Source organism: Rhincodon typus, chromosome 15 (genome assembly GCF_021869965.1).
Source record: "Rhincodon typus isolate 14 chromosome 15, sRhiTyp1.1, whole genome shotgun sequence".
In the NCBI taxonomy this organism is placed as follows: Eukaryota; Metazoa; Chordata; class Chondrichthyes; order Orectolobiformes; family Rhincodontidae; genus Rhincodon; species Rhincodon typus.
In genome coordinates this window covers 29,150,045-29,168,021 of record NC_063346.1, presented here as the reverse complement: position 1 = coordinate 29,168,021, position 17,977 = coordinate 29,150,045, and the positions used below count along the sequence as shown (strand labels likewise).

Below are 17,977 nucleotides of genomic sequence, written 5' to 3'. Positions count from 1 at the left end.
TTAGAAACAGTTCAGGGAAGATTTAATTGACTCATTCCTGGGATGAAGGACTTAAGTGATCAAGAATGGTTGCATTGGTTGATCCTTTATCAATTAGAGTTGAGAAGAATGGGAAGTAATTTTATTGAGCCATGTAAGATCTGGAGGGGACTGGATTTGGGAGATGCTGAAGTGATGTTTCTCCTTGAGGGGGAGACTAGAACTAAGGGACACTTATTTAAAAACAAGTGGCCTCCCTTTTAAGACAGAGATGAGGAGAATTTTATTTCCCTCAGAGGGTCCTCAGTCTTCAGAATTCACTTCTTCAGAAAACAATTAAGGCTGCGTCATTGAATTTATTCATTGATAGATTTTTTATAGACAAGGAATTCAAGAGCAGCAGGCAGGAAAGTGGAGCTGAGACCCCAGTCAGATCAGCCATGATCTTATTGAATGATGGAGCAGGTTTGATGGGCTGAATGGCCTTCTTCTGCTCCAAAGTTCTCTGTGCCTATGAAAGTAAATGTGGTTCATTTAAAGGCTGAGATAACAGCAATTGTAATAGGAATTTAGGAAATGGCCAAGACATTTGACAAGAACATTGTTCACAATAGAAAACACAGCAAAATTCTGAAAGTAATACAAAATCAAATTTCTAGTGTGAAAGAGGAATTTGAAGAAATTAGTTTTAGTAAAGATGTTCACACAGCTGAAAGAAATAATATTGGTGAAATTAATTATTAAAAGTCAAGAAATCTTAAAGACCTGATGCCCTCTATTCTAGGATTTTAAAAGAGATGGCTACAGAGATAGTGAATGTATCAACGTCTATTTTCCAGAATTTCCCAGGTTCTAGAACTGTCCATATGGAGTGGAGAGTAGCTACATGTATTTATGAAATGGAAAGCATCTTTAACAAATGTATTAGCACTTTATGAGATTGTAACTAGTTGGGTAGTAAGGGGTAATAATGGAGATTATGCATTTTGATTTTCAGATTTTGGCATCAGCCATGATCATATTAAATGGAGGAGCAGACTCGAGGAGCTGAATTGCCTATTCCAGCTCCTAGGTCTTATATTCTTATGTTCAATAAGCATTTGATAAGGTCCAATACAAGAGGTTGTCACACCAAATTAGGGTTTATGGGATTGAGGATAATATATTAACATGCATTGAGCATTGCTCATAGACAGAAAATAGAGAGCAGGAATAATTGGGTTACAAGTTGGCTGACTGTTAGTAATATCTTCAAAAAAACTCCACCAGGTTTGTCAAACACAATTTCCCATTCACAAATCCGTGCTAACAATACCTACTCAGATCATTATTGACCAAGGGTCCATATATCAGATCCTTTATATTTCTTACGACTAATGTAAGGTTAACAGGTCTCTTGTTCCCAATTTTCTTTAACGCTCCCTTCTTAAATTGTGGGGTGACACTTGCTACTTTCCAATCTTCAAGAACCATTCTGGAATCTATGGAAGTTTAGAAGATAATGCACTGCCTCCATGAGTATTTAGAGTCATAGAGATATATAGCACGGAAACCGATCTAAATGCCTTTTAAATATTGTAATTGTACCAGCCTCCACCACTTCACCTGGCAGCTCATTCCATACACACATCACTCTGCATGAAAAGGTGGCCCCTTAGGTCCCTTTTGAGTCTTTCCCCTGTCACCTTAAACTTATGCCCTCTAGTTTTGGACTCCCCCACCCCGAGGAAAAGACCTTGCCTGTTCACCCTATCTATTGCCCCTTATGATTTTCTAAATCTCTATAAGGTCACCCCTCAGCCTCTGCCCTCCAGGGACAATAGCCCCAGCCTATTCAGCCTCTCTCTATAGCTCAAACCCTCCAACCCTGGCAACATCCTTGTAAATCTTTTCTGAACCCTTTCAAGTTTCACAACATCCTTCCTATAAAAGGTGGACCAGAATTGCATGCAGTATTCTAATGGTGGCCTAACCAATTTCCTGTACAGTCGCAACATGATCTCCTAACTCCTATACTCAATGCACTGACCAATAAGGGCAAGCATACCAAACACCTTCTTCACTATCCTATCTACCTGTGACTTCACTTTCAAGGCACTATAAACCTGCACTTCAAGGTCTCTCTGTTCAACACTACATCCCAGGACATTACCATTAAGTGTATAAGTCCTGCCCTGATTTGCCTTTCCAAAATGCCACAACACACATTTATTTAAATTAAACACCGTCTGCCAATCCTCAGCCCACTGGCTCATCTGATAAAGATCCCGTTGTACTCTGAGGTAACCTTCTTTGCTGTCCACTACACCTCCAATTTTAGTGTCATCTGCAAACTTAACTAACCATACCTCCTACGTTCACATCCAAATCATTTATATAAATGACAAAAGAAGTGGACCCAGCACCGATCCTTGTGGCATACCATTGGTCACCGGCCTCCAGTCCGAAATACAGCACCCTCTGTCTTCTACCTTCGCCCCAGCTCTGTAACCAAATAGCTGGTTCTCCCTGTATTCCATGTGATTTAACCTTGGTAACCAGTCTATCATGAGGAACCTTGTTGAACACCTTACTGAAGTCCATATAGATCACGTCCACTGCACTGCCCTCATCAATTCTCTTTGTTACTTATTCAAAAAATTTAGTCAAGTTCATGAGACACAATTTCCCATGCACAAAGCCATGTTGACTATCCCTAATCAGTCCTTGCCTTTCCAAATACATATAAATTCTGTCCCTCAGGATTGCCTCCAACAACTTGCCCACCACTGATGTCAACATCACCAGTCTATAGTTCCCTGGCTTTTCCTTACCTCCTTTCTTAAGTAGTGGCACCCCATTAGCCAACCTCCAGTCTTCCGGCACCTTGCCTGTTGCTATCGATGATACATATATCTCAGCAAGGGGCCCAACAATCACTTCCCTAGCTTCCCACAGAGTTCAAGGGTAGACCTGATCAGGTCTCAGGGATTTATCCACTTTTATGCGTTTTAAGATGTCCAACACCTCCTGCTCTATAACATTTTTCAAGATGTCGCTATTTATTTCCCCATCTTCTCTATTTTCCGTATCCTTCTCCCCAGTAAATACTGATATAAAATGCTCATTTATTATCTCCCCCATTTCCTGTGGTTCCACACATAGATGGCCTTGTTGATCTTTAAGGGGCCTTCTTCTCTCCCTAGTTACCATTCTGTCCTTAATGTATTTGTAGAATCCCTATGGATTCTTCTTAACTCTATTTGCCAAAACTACCTCATGGCCCCTTTTTGCCCTCCTGATTTCCCTCTTAAGTATATTCCTACTGCATTTATACTGTTATAGGGAATCACTCAATTTCTGCAGTCTATACCTGACATATGCTTCCTTCTTATTCTTGACCAAAACCCCAACTCCTCTAGTCATCCAGAATTCCCTACACCTATCAGCCTTGCCCTTCACCCTAACAGGAACATACTGTCTCTGGACTCTGTTTATCTCATTGTTGAAGGCTTCCCATTTTACATTGTCCCTAATCAGCCTCTCAAAGTACTTGCATAATACCGTCAAAATTGGCTTTCCTCCAATTTAGAGCTTTTACCTTTAGATCTGGTCTATCCGTTTCCATCACTATTTTAAATCTAATAGAATTATGGTCACTGGCCCCAAAGTGCTCTCTCACTGACGCCTCAGTCACCTGCCCTGCCTTATTTCCCAAGAGTAGGTCAACTTTTGCACCTTCTCTTGTGGGTACATCCACATCCTGAATCAGAAAATTTTCTTGTACGCACTTAACAAATTCCGTCCATCCAAGCCCTTAACACTATGGCAGTCCCAGTCTATGTTTGGAAAGTTAAAATCCCCTACCATAACCACCCTATTATTCTCACAGATAACTGAGTTTTCCTTACAAATTTGTTTCTCAATTTCCCACTGACTGTTGGGGTCTGTAGTACAATCGCAATAAGGTGATCATCCCTTTCTTATTTCCCAGTTCAACTCAAATAACTTCCCTGGATGTGTTCCCAGGAATATCCTCCCTAATGTAGCTGTAATGTAATCCCTAATCAAAAACACCAGTCCCTCTCCTCTCTTCACTACCACCACCCCGCCCCTCCCCACCCCACCCCTTTCGATCTTTCCTGTAGCATCTATACCCTGGAATATTAAGCTGCTGGACCTGTCCATCCCTGAGCCAGGTCTTTGTAATTGCTATGATATCCCAGTCCCATGTTCCTAACCATGCCCTGAGTTCATCTGCCTTACCTGTTAGGCCTCTTGCATCGAAATAAATGCAGTTTAATTTACCAGTCGTACCTCTTTCTTTACTTTGTTCCTGCCTGTCCTGTCTGTTTGATTTACTACTCCTCCCAACTGTCATAGTCTCAGACTGACCACTTTCCTCCTATCTCCCTGGGTGTCCCCCACCCCCAACCCCCACACACCCCCACCTTTACTAGTTTAAATCCTCCCTAGCAGCTCTAGTAGATCTCCCTGCCAGTATATTAGTCCCCTTCCAGTTCAGGTGCAATCCATCCTTCTTATAGAAGTCATGCCTACCCCAGAAGACATTCTAATGATCCAAAAATGTGAACCCTTCTGTCCTGCACCAGCTCCTCAGCCACACATTCAACAACGCTATCCTCCTATTCCTACTCTCCCTAGCTCATGGCACTGGGAGTAATCCAGATATTACTACCCTCGAGGACCTTCTTTTTAAATTCCTGCCTAACTTCCCATATTCTCTCCTCTGAATCTCATCCTTTTCACTTCCTATGTTTTTAGTTCCAAAGTGTACAACGATCTCCTGCTGGTCCCTTTCCTGTTTGAGTATATTCTACATTCTCTCCAAGATATCCTTGATCCTGGCACCAGGGAGGCAACACACCATTCTCATGCCTTGCTGTCAGCCGCAGAAATGTCTGTCTGTGCCTCTGACTAGAGAGTTCCCTATCACAATCAATCGCTTAGAACCTGGCATACCCCTCATTACATTAGTGCCAGTCATGGTTCCAGAAACCTGGCTGTCAGTGCTACATTCCCCTGAGAGTCTGTCACCCCCTACATTTTCCAGAACAGCGTACTTGTTTGAGATGGGGATAGCCCCAGGAGATTCCTGTACTACCTGCCTCCCTCTCCTACATTTCCTGGAGGTCACCCATCTACCTGACTGTATCTGTAGTTTATCTCCCTCCCTGCATCTGCCATCCATCACACCCTCTAGCTCCTGTAAATTCCTCATTGCCTGTAATTGCCACTCCAACCGATCCATACAATCCAATAGAATTTGTAATCAAACACACTTCCTGCAGACATAATCATCAGTAACATGAAAACTCTCCCTAATCTCCCACCTCCAACAGGAAGAGCACATCACTCTGCTAAAGGCCATGTTTGCACCTTAACAACCTATAGACCCAGAAAATAGCACAGTCTTACTTCTCTAAAAACATTGCTCCAGGCGAGCTTACTACCTATGTTTTTATATTTTTAAAGTTTAATCAAGAGACAATAAAGAAAACCCCACTCTAATCAATATTGTAGATTTACAAAAGAAAACCAGTTACACTTTGAAAAGCCACTTAGCTGCTTCCCTGCTGTGAGTTCCCACATACAGATTTCTCCAAGGTCAGCTGTGAATTTCACTTTTTTTTAATTTTTTTTGGAATGAACTCCGATGTCTAGAGATACTTGAAAACAGACAGCAAGGGCAGCAGCTGGGTCAGACAGCAGTGTAGGTTTCATTCTCCATTTGAATCACTGCCCATGTGGTTTGTCTGTTTTCCTCCTTTTTAAAATGCCGTTATTTTGTTCTTTTTCACAAAGTTCCAAAATAACGCAACAGCCTTTAAAGCAGTGATTACTGCTCCTAGAATTTGAGGAATTCAGCTCCAACACTGAAAATACCTCAAAAACAGAGCAGCTCTTACAGCTACAATTTTTTCCCCACCCTCCATCTTGAATTACCCAGCATCCTCTTTCTTTCAACACTCTGAGACATAGAATGTTATATCCTGGGGACTTATCAATCTTCAACCCCATTAATTTCTCTATTACCACCTTCTGACAAAGACGAATTTCCTTTGGTTCATCATTGTCCCTAGTCCCTTGAATCTGGGAAGATTGTCTTAGAACAGCGTGGGTAGGCTAGGCCCATTTTTCCTAGAGCTTTGAAGGATGAGAGATCATCTCATTGAAAAATACAAATATTAAGGATTTTGAAAGGATAATTGTTGGAAGATGTTTCCCCTTGCCTTTAAGACTTAGAACTAGGGTGGTTGGAGGGGTGGGGGGGTCACAATCTCAGGGTAAGGGTCAGCCACTTAGGACAAAATGAGAAATATATTCATTTAGAGAGCTGTGAATCTTAGCATTTCTTTACCCCAGAGTGTTGTGGATGTCTGGTCATTGAGTACATTCAAAACAGAGATTGATAGATTCTTGTATTCTCAGGGAATCAAGGAATATGTGGATTGCAGTGGGAGGTAGATTTAATGTAGAAAATCAGCCTTGGTCTTACCGAATGTGAAGCAGACATGGCAGCCAATGATTTATTCCTGCTCTTATTTCTTATGTTCTTATGGGATAAAATGTGCTGATTTCCTGATGCAGTAAAACAATTCCGTAGAATTTTGCAAATGTAAATTTTCCAATTCTAACTCTGAATTCAATTTGGTATAGAACATATTGTCTATGACATGTGCCTGTAGGCAATTACACAGAAGTGAGCGTAAAGCAAAAATGTAGTGATTGATTCATGTAACCAGCACATTAGCTGAAATATTCTCCTGACTAAATGCCAAGCTGTCAATAATTTCCATTCACTGGGCAAGGATAGAAATGCTACTATTCATCAATGAGCAAGTACCACAGAAACATTCAATTAGGTTTTTGTCAAAAGCAGCAACCAGCAACCATGGATCATCACAAGGTGAACAAATCAAATCCAATCAAATAATTAATTTCTTTGCCTGCCATTTCCTCATTTCACTCAGGTCTAGTAGTGCAGCTGAAAACAATTCTACTAATATGGTTCTATTATTCGATTCTAATTTCAGATTTCTTCCACTTACATTATGCTTCCATTCCATGTGATATAATAAGCATCTCTGAGAAAAATCAGTCTTGAGATAAGTGTCTGCTTTGGCACAATCTGAAAATTGGCATTAATTGCTCAATTTAGGATATAGCTCAAGTTTCTTCTAAAATTTACCTGCATAAATACAAATATAAAATCATCCATGATCAAATGGAATCAGACAATGAAATAGAAATCAATTCTTTATATTTTTGCTTCTATTAAAAAGTATTAATTGATAAATTCACTTACGTATGCAGAATAACCTGGCGCAGTTTTACTGAAACAAATACACACTTTTAATAAGGGTGATTACTCCGTCATCTACAAGTAACTCTGAGTATAAATCACTGAAAATTACTTAAAAACTATACTGGATTATTTAACAGTTTATTACAAGATTACATGCAATTTTAAAATTCATTCAGGGTATATGGGCTTTGTTGGCTGGGCCAGAATTTAATGTCTATCCCTAATTGCCCTTGAGAAAGTGGTCTTCTTGAACCACGGCAGTCCATTGGGTGTAGGTATACCCACAGTGCTGTTAGAGAGAGAATTTTCATAATTTTGACCCAGAGACCCAGGTGAGGAAACACCAATATATTTCCAAGTCAGGATGGTCAGTGGCTTGGAGAGGAACCTACAACTGCTACTGTTGTCATTCTCACTGGTAGTGGTCTTGGGTTTGGAAAGTACTATCTGAGGAATCTTGGTGAATGTTGCAATGGACTTGTAGAGGCTATGCACTGCTGCTACTATGTGTCAGTGGGGGAGGGAATAAATGTTTGAGGATGTGGTGTCAACCAAATAGGTTGCTTGTCCCGGGTGGTGTGAAGCTTCTTGAGTGTTGATCAAGCTACACCTATCCAGACAAGAGGGAAGTATTTCATCTCACTCCTGATCCACGCCTTGACAGGCTGTGGGGAGTCAGATGGTGAGCTATGATTCCTAGCCTCTGATCTGTTCTTGTTGCATTTATCTGGTGAGTCCAGTTCAGTTTCTGGTCAATAGTAATTTCAATTTGAATCCTTCAACAGCCGCAAGTGGGACCAACAGACAGAGACTCACTTTTTATTATTGACACTGGAGACATGGCTAGTTTAGTGGCTAGGGCTGATCACAGGATTTTAATTTTTTCAGCCAACATTAAAGATTGCACAAACTCAATTTCTAAAATTCCACAATATTTTGTGCTTGTTGACTAGCTTCATTTGGAATACACTGATAAAACTAATGCAAGCCCTACCTGAAACTAATCATTTAATGTTGAAAATGCCTGGAAAAAGTTCCCTTTGTACAGGCAATACACATGAGCTGTGGTTCACATTATTGAGAATTTTACTTTACCCCATTTGCAGAGCAAAGTATTAAATCCTGGTATTGTTTGGAAATGTGATTAATCCACCCAGAAAATTGCTTTCACCCATTTCTACAAGGCTTTGGTGGGAGAAATTTCCATCTTGCACAAGTATGATCTTGAATATAAAGCAGAGTGATGGAAGGAAAGGGATTTTCATTATTGGAAATTTTGTAAGGTACAACGTCAATTTTACTACTTTGTCAAAGGAGGGTTGATTGGCTGTAACGTTAAAAAGATTATTTGTGCTTTTGGTGTTGGTGGATAAGGGGTGCTGACCATGTTTCGCATCATTGTCTCCCAATTCAGTTGGAAGCCATGATGTGCTCATATTGGCCTAGTGGCATTCTGGCTATTGAATCCTAGAATAACCCCAGCTACACCACTGGGGTCAGAGACAATCAAACCTAAAGTAGAATAAATTACTACATGGCTGCTTAAACTTTGGTAATGAGAAACCTCCCTGGTGAGGTGCTGCACTGCAATAGCCTCTGCAAGAGCCATAAATACACATGTGAAATAATTGGGAGGGTAGCCTGGAGCTGCCAATCCTTACCATTCACTCAATGGGTCTGGGACATGTGGCTCCCTGGAGCTTTACTTGCACAGCCAGATCCCAGGCTCCTTCCCACTGACTCACAGTTACTGACAGAGACAGTTTCTTTCTGCCTTCTCCTTGGCTTTCAGCAACAGTTGTGACCTGGGCTGGCTGTCCCTGATAAGCCAAGAGGAGCCGATCAAGCTGATCCTGTCCCTGTTCTGCATCTTGGCTCTGATTGTCATGGCCATCCAGAACACCCCTGACAACGTAGAACATAGAACAGTACAGCACAGTACAGGCCCTTCGGCCCACGATGTTGTGCCCACCTATTGTCCTACTAAGATCAATCTACCCTGCATACCCTACATTTTACTATCCTCCACATGCCTATCCAAGAATCGCTTAAAAGTCTCTAAAGTATCTGACTCCACTACCACTGCCGGCAGCACATTCCACACACCCACCTCTCTCTGTGTAAAGAACCTGCCTCTGACATCTCCACTATATCTTCCTCCAATCACCTTAAAATTATGCCCCCTTGTAATAGTCATTTCCACCCTGGGAAAAAGTCTCTGACTATCCACTCTAACTATGCCTCTCATCATCTTGTAAACCTCGATCAAGTCACCTCTCATCCTTCTTCACTCCAATGAAAAAAGCCCTAGCTCCCTCAACCTTCCCTCATAAGACCTGCCCTCCAAGAAGCCGACCTTCAACCAGATCAACCAGTATGTAGCCGGGAACCTGCCCCTCTTTGGGCAAGCACATCTCCATCTCTCAGAAACTGTCCCTGAACTATTGGTTGAAGAAAGTGCCCAGGGAAGCGGATGATCCTAGTGAAAAGCCCCCTCCATAGTCCCAGATCCCAGTCCGTTCCTCCTTTGAAATATTGCAGATACCGGAAATCTAGAGTGAAAGCAGAAAGCCTTTTTTTTTCTAGTTCTGGCCAGCAGATTCATCACCATGGCTCCAGGCATCAGGCTGCTCCTTCAAGCAGAGTTTAGGGCTCTTAGGCTCATCAGTAAGTCTGCAGCAGCACCCACAGGGCTGGAGGAGCAGCTCCTTGTAAAGTTTGAATGAACTGGAAATTAAAGCAGATTTTCGGACAGATGGGGCACCCCTGATTTAATGAATGCAAGTCCCCAGAGTGAAGTGAAACATCTGAACGAGAACAAGGCAGCTCGGCGAGCAAGTCAACAATTCACCCACAACCCGAACTACAGATCTTTGCCAAAACTTTGATTGCATCTTCATTTACTGAGTTTGAGGTGATTAGTCCAGCACTTAATCTATACAGGGCATACTCTTCAAAAATGTGCAGCATTGTTAACACCTCTTCATAAATGGGTAGGGGATTTGTATTGAGGTTGCATTGTTGAACGTTGACTGTGCAATTCTCGCTATGACAGTTCAAAGCTTGTCAGTTGACACGCGATATTTCTCACAAGGAATTGATGAGTATCTTCCCACATTTTCCATTCCTTGATCCAAAAGGAAAGCTGTTGTTGCTGTTAGACCTTACTCAGAAGGGTCGCTGCAAATGGGTGCTGAGGTGGAAGGTAGGCAAGGGGTGGGATTGAACATGTCACTATGGAGTGGCAAGTGAGGCACAGTGTGGATGGCTTCAACCAGCTTGTGGGTTTTCTTCAGTCAGTAGATGTGTGGGCAAGTGATAATGGAAACTGGGGAGGGGTGTTGAACACTGGATTCCACTTAAAATACATACTACTTTATTCAGTTGATTGTCTACAAGATTTGTGTGTGATGACTATGTCAGACAGGTGCACAGTAATCTGCCGTGGTGCATGCATTGAGGTCGAGCATTGTCGAAGCAGCATTTTGCTTAGATCCAGAAAGTTTGGCTCAGAGGCTGTTTCTGGTTTAGTCCTATGCTGTAGTTGCCTTCAGATGTTCCAAAATGACAAAGCCCTATCTAGTATCATATCTATATCTTATTATTATCAAATCATATTGAACATCTTATCCTGTGTCCCAGTGTCTTTTTCCCAACAACAGCTCCCAGATTCCCAATGTCTTTTCTCCAAAAGCAGCTCACAGCTTCCCAGTGTCTTTTAAACAAAGCAGCTCCCAGATTCCCAGTGTCTTTTAAACAAAACAGCTCCCAGACCCCCAATGTCTTTTCTCCAAAAGCAGCTCCCAGCTTCCCAGTGTCTTTTAAGCAAAGCAGCTCCCACATTTCCAATGTCTTCTCCCCAAAAGCAGCTCCCAGATTCCTAGTGTCCCCTTCCCAACAGCAGCTCCCAGATTGCCAGTGTCTTTTCGGCAAAAGCAGTTCCCAGAATCTCAGTGTCCCCTTCCTAACAGCAGCTACGTGACCTCTTGGGAGGAACAGAAAGCGGAGATATAAGCACTCGACCTACTTAGGGAAAAAGAATCTGGGACACACCACCCTGACCTCCAAAAGGAGCAAATTTCCAAATTTCAGGATGTGACATTGATCTTGAAACACATTGCTCATTACCCACATTCCTTTTGTACAGAACGGTGAGGAATTCATCCAGCCCCCTTTTGAAAGCTTGCAATGGATCTGTACACACCTCACAAACTGGCATTGCAAATAAATTAAACACTGTTAATTAGAGCAACAAAACTGCAATGTAAAAGATTCTGGTGTCATAAAAATGTTGTTAATTGTTGTTAAAGAGTAAAACAAACATTACATCAAAGGGAGCCCATGTTGTTCCGTATCAGTAATTGCATATTATTTTTAGTTCGACTTAGCCCTGTGATAGACTGGTTCAGTAAATTGGCTGTATCACAAAGAGGTGAAATTCTGTCATACCCAAGCTGTATTGTGACAAACGTAATGATGAAGGACACAATTCAAAGTCTCAGGCTTCTAGACACCACTGCTAAGAGAGATCTTCTTGTTTCCTTTAAAATACAAAATGCTCATATAGTATATATGTGCTTTAGGCAATATAATTAAAGACAAAACTTGTGCTTAATCACCCAGAATGAATCTGAATCCAGATTGAAAGGTTGAAAAAATTCAGCCACATTTTGCATTTATTGATGTGTATAACAATTTGAGTCACTTTGGATTTGAGATCTTCAACCATTTAAGAAATAATGGTACATGGATCTAAAGGACGAAAATACATGTGTACACTTGATACACGTTGGGGTCCCTTCACCAGCATTACAGTGGCCCTGCAGTCTCATGTGACATCAGATAATTTAAAACTGTTACTGTAGCATTGGCGGGATCTCTTGTGATGCAACAGGCCTGCATTATTGTGTAACAACAGCAAGAAAAGGGCTTTTTCAATTTCCCAGAACTTTGTTGAAAATTTTCCTGAGATGTGGTGTGATAACACCAAAGAAGGACAGGGATGGAAGTGATAGGGAAATGGGGTAATAATGCTAAGGCTGGGGTCAAATAAGTAACAAAAGATAGAGGTGTACAAATTTTGTCCTAATTTTAATGTGGTTACTTTCTCGTTTAGTATATTTTCCTGCTGCAATATGGAGTGGGACATGAATTAAAATAAAGGTCAGATCTTAATGAGCACAGAATACAGTTTAGGTTTCAGGTGTTTGCCTGTGAATCACAGGGTCCCTTATGTCTTGGTTTTGAAAGCTGCCTTCATGTCAGAGGAAAACATTAGTGTGATTTGTAACTGCAACAATAACTTCCATTTATATAACATTTTAAATGTAACAAAACATCCCAATTCTTCACAAGAGCATTTTCAAACAAAATTGGAGACCAAGCCATAGAAAGAGACACGAGGACAGATGAACTACAGAGGTCACCTTGGCTGAAGAGGTAGATTTTAATGTGTGCCTTCAAGGAGGACGAACTACAGATTCAGTGACATTGCAAACTTTTCCAACTAATCAACTTGACAGCAGTTGAGCATGTTTTTGAGTAGGCTTTTGTGGCTCTTTCAGGAACTCAGCTTGTCAAGATTCTGAGCACATCCATTAAGGACTTTTATAGATGTGTAAAATAATAGCAATGTGATCACAGAAATGATTATGGATGGTGGAAAATGGAAAGATTTTGCAACAAATAGATCCAGCATTTGTTTACTAAATCATAATGTTTCATTTGCAGTTTAAGTTTAGAATTACCCTTTCTATTTATCAAGCAGACAGAAAGTGTACTGGACAAAAAGGATCACCTGGACATTCTTCAAGCGTCTGTAATTAAGGCAAATTTTAAATACGTTGTACCTTCAAATGTTCAGTAGTCAGGATCCTGTGATTTACCACATATTTATGAATGGTTTCTAAGTAATTGTTTTGGTTTCTGTTTGGTGGTATTTCGTTGTGTGTCAGAAAACTGTTGAGTAGGTCCATGCTTTCATAGTGTACTTCCATGTACCTAGTGACTCTCTCCTGATCTATTTAGTCAGGTTTACTTAATCTTTTGCATTGTCTTTTACATTCTTCTGTACCAGAGTGTCATACACATTTTCTATCAGGGGCCTGATTAGATGTCCTGGCACTTGTCATGAATCAAAATTGAAAGAGACTAAGATAAATAATGTCGTTAATTACATGCATTTATGTTTTAATATCTGCTGCTGTGTGAATGGCCAACACCTCTTGCCTTGAACCATTTCCTCAACATTCATTGGCCTGAAGCTTGTCTTGGATTAATAAAAAACATGGTGATTAATTGATAGCACAGAACACTTAAACCCCAATCACTAACTCTGGAAGCAAATTCAAACAACTCACAACTCTCCACATGACAATGTTTCTGTTGATCATTGTGCTATATCTTTTACATTTAATCATGTATTTGTAGTGTCTTGATCCCTCAACTATTAGGAACCCTTTGCTTCTATATATACCATCCCAACTTTAATGATAGCAATACTTAAGCCATTGATTGTATGATGATCTGTTTTGGGCTTTTGCTGCAAAACGACTCTCCGTTCATCTGGGAGTCCTTTAAAATCTTAATAAAAGCAAACTCTTTCAAATATAATTATTTCTCCGATTGTATTGTAATAATATTAAATATTAATACTCATAAAGGTACTATGAAAGAGCAAGCAATTAATTTGATTCCAGTTACAGTCTTTAACAAAGCAATAAGTAAAACACTCAAACAAATACTCAAAAATAATATCCCTCTTTGAGTATTGTGAAACCACATAAAAAGGCTGCAGCTAATGTCTCCATGTTGATCCCATTGTCAAAGTTCAGTTTATGTATTATACAGTAAAGATACAATTTCTGTAAATGTATTATTTCCTAAATAAAGACAATTTAGGATATATCTATATTGAATAGTGATTGAGACAGGAACAAAGTGGTAGTTTCCTGTCTCAAAAGCATAATGGAGAAGAATATGTTTTTCAGGCATTGTTTTGCATTTTAGTACCAAACTGAGAAAAAGTTGTTATTACTTATGTACATTTACGAAAATCTTGAAGTCTGTTTCATATATGGTTGGTGCAGTTCAGTTTCTGGTCAACAATAACCACCAGGATGTGGGTTATTCAGGAATGTTATTATCATTGAACGTTAATGGGGAGGGGGGAAGGGGGAAGATGCGCTGGTGATGGTGAGATTCACTCTTTTTGGAGATGGTCATTGCTTGACATTCATTTGACATGAATGTTACTTACCCTTTATTGATATTATCAGGCTAAAGTATTACAGGCCTAATGCACTTAGCCATCTTCAAATCTTACTGTCCAGGGAGCAGATCTGTGTAGATCTGAAGACAAAATATGAATCAGCCTGAAATATTAACTTATCTGTTTCCTGACTGACATTTTCTGAGTTCCAGCATTTGATTCTTTAGTTTCAGATTTCTAGCATTTATGTTTTAGATTGCTTTTAGTTTATGTATTGTAAATAAGGATTATAGAGATGGTACCTCTGTGTAAGGGAGAGGCAGCTCATTAAACATTATGAATCTGTGTCTACAAGAACTACCTTACATGTCTATAAGTAAATTTATGAAACTATATCTGATTAGTGAAAGTCATTCATTATTTAAGTTGCATATATTTTGCATAAATGTAATATATATTGAAAATTAATATGTTCTTTGTTACAGGTACCTATCAAGGGCAGTGGATTGGAGGAATGCGTCATGGGTATGGTGTGCGTCAGAGCGTTCCCTATGGGATGGCTGCTGTTATCAGGTCTCCCCTCAGAACTTCTATTAACTCTCTAAGAAGTGAACATAGTAATGGTACAGCCATACACCCAGACATTCCAGCTGGAAGTCCTGCAGGATCAAGGGGGGGCTTTGTTCTCACTATGCATAGTGACAATGATCTTCTTTCAACCAAAAACAAAAAGAAAGGGATTTTTCGCAGATCCCTTTTAAGTGGGCTGAAACTCCGGAAGTCCGAGTCCAAAAGTTCCTTGGCTAGCCAAAGAAGCAAGCAGAGCTCATTTCGAAGTGAAGCTGGGATGAGTACGGTCAGTTCTACAGCCAGTGATATCAATTCCACAATTAGTTTTGGTGAAGTTGAGACAGATTTGTCAGTCATTGAAGATGATATAGATGCAACAACAACAGAAACCTATGTGGGAGAATGGAAGAACGACAAACGCTCTGGGTTTGGGTTAAGCCACCGGTCTGATGGCTTGAAATTCGAAGGGGAGTGGCTGAGCAACAAGAGGCACGGTTATGGATGTACAACATTTCCAGATGGAACAAAAGAAGAAGGCAAATATAAACAGAACGTGTTGGTGAGTGGGAAGAGGAAGAACTTGATTCCTCTACGGACAAGTAAGATTCGAGATAAAGTGGATAGGGCAGTGGAAGCAGCTGAACGGGCTGCAGCTATTGCCAAACAAAAAGCTGAGATTTCTGCATCCAGGTAAGAAACTCATTGTTGACTCATTTCAAACTGCGTTTATTTTTAAATGATTTTGTATGGTACTACCAGATAACCAATTAGATAGAAGTTCTATGAACAGGTTTGCTTTTGGTCCAAGACATGCAAGACTGAAGACCTGGTGTATAAGTGGTAGATTGGAAATAGAGGGATAACTTGGGTTCTATACAGTTGTAGAGTTGGTAGAGAATGTAAATTGACCTGTGGGAGCTTGACCCATGAATGCTCAATTATTTTGAGTTAGGCCAACATGGTATTGGATGATAACATTAGCTCAAAAAAAGGAAGTGTAAAGGAATTATGCTGGAACTCTAGAAGTGTAGAAAAGAGTACAAGGTGAGTAATATTGAAAGATAAAAGGAAGCAAGAGAAGGAACCCAGAGGGAATTGGTGTCATGTTGGCAGTTTAGCTGCAAAAATGCAGGTGTTGATAAGTGGAATATAGACTCGAGCTGATAGAGAAAAGGGTTCTGACATACAAATAGGAGAAGTAATGCTACTGAACATGAACATGTCACTGAGTGGGAAACTGAATTACGATAGAAGTTCAGCAACTACATACCTTCAGCCCTAATTCAGTATTTGTCAGTTAAATCTGAGCCTCACAACCACCCCACCACTCCAAAATCTCCATTTTGTCTTTGCCCCAGATCTGAAACAAACACTAATTTGAAGTTAGCAGTGCTCCTTCTGCTTGATTGGTACATAATGGAAAGCTAACAATTTTCAATTTTTGTCTGTAAGTAATCATCACTTATGCATCTTGGTTTTGGTCTTCGCTAAGGTTCTCTCTCATTTAAACCTTTATTTTGAAAGCCATCAAAGCAATATAGAAATGGAGATGTTTAATTCACACAGTTATTGCCACCAGGTCAAATTCCAGTGTTATTCACAGACTTCAGTCTGACAATTAGAAATATTAAACATTTTGTCAACCTCCAAATTAGAGCAGTTGGTAGGTTCATAACATAGGCTGAAGCTCAGTCTTTGTGCTACTCAGAAACATACCACCTGTTATTTGAATGTAAATCATTACAGGGAAGAAGAGATGTATCAAAGTGAGTGTTGTTAAAATAATAAGTGTAAAATTTGGATTAGTAAATAATTGATAAAAAAAGGGATTAATTTCTGCCACAGCTATTCAATTGTAAAGTTATTTTGAACTAATTAACTTTTGTTTGTTATGACATGGTACTTTTGTACTTCAGTAACAGATAATGGATTCCATTGCAGAAAAGTGGAAGCGTACTATTAGTATCTGAAGAGAAAGAATTTAAAGTTTTACATAGATGCTTAATCATTTAAATAATTTGAGTTAGAAACTAAATGCCATTTTGCACCTTTCCTAAAACTAGATTTTGTTTTTGGGTAAATTATTATATATAACTTATACATTTTAACACAGTAGGAACTATAGATTTTGTAAATTAAAATATAGATTAGTTTATTGCGACCATCTTTCTCTTATAAGAAAAATAATAGTCAAATGGATAGAGGAAATGAATAATTCTATTTCTCAGACAAAAACTGTTTATGATTCTCTAATCTGGGCCAAATGAGATGTAAGTAATGTTAGGCCTTCAGCCATTTTTTGAAACCATTGAGAAACTAGTTTATGAGCACTATAAATTACACTTAGGTTCTTTTAAAATCTGTAGCATCAGTTCAGCAGAACCATTTGCCTGAAGTCACTATGTTTAAAATGAACTTGTTGGTTTTGTCCAATATGAATTTTGGTATTGGCAAAGCTGTTTTTGTCAGAACTCTTCCATGTGGAGTGCATTTGTTGAACAGTTAGAAATACTTTTGTTTGCAGCAGTGATGTTCAGCAACACAAGTAGGTTCAAATTTAAAAAGAAAACCAGCAATTTTCCTCTGCAGTCATAACTCTGTTGGGAATTGGGATTGTCACTGGCAGAAAATGTTTAATTTATCATCTTTAACATCTGTCAGAAGGAACATACCTCAAGTTTATCTTAAATGTCTTACTAAGAGCTGAGTACTAAGATTTAAAAGCAGGACTACATTGCACAAGATTATTAGGGTTTTTTTGTCAGTATTGGGCCTGTTGCATAAACTAAGGCATAGAAACTCATTGGGCCAGGAAAACCATTGTAGAAAGAAAGACTGAGAATTATATATAGGAACAAAAACAAAGTTGCTGGAAAAGCTCAGCAAGTCTGGCAGCATCTGTGAAGGAG

The 17,977-nt window shown here is 39.7% G+C and overlaps 1 protein-coding gene across 1 annotated transcript in view; it reads left to right on the top strand.

The window, feature by feature from the left end:
* Window positions 1–17,977, top strand: part of jph3b (junctophilin 3b) — a 157,388-nt gene that overhangs the window by 15,975 nt on the left and 123,436 nt on the right. The window contains exon 2 of the mRNA XM_048606089.1: window positions 14,984–15,758. Within this exon, the coding sequence (XP_048462046.1) occupies window positions 14,984–15,758 (775 nt within the window). The remainder of the gene's footprint in view (window positions 1–14,983; window positions 15,759–17,977) is intronic.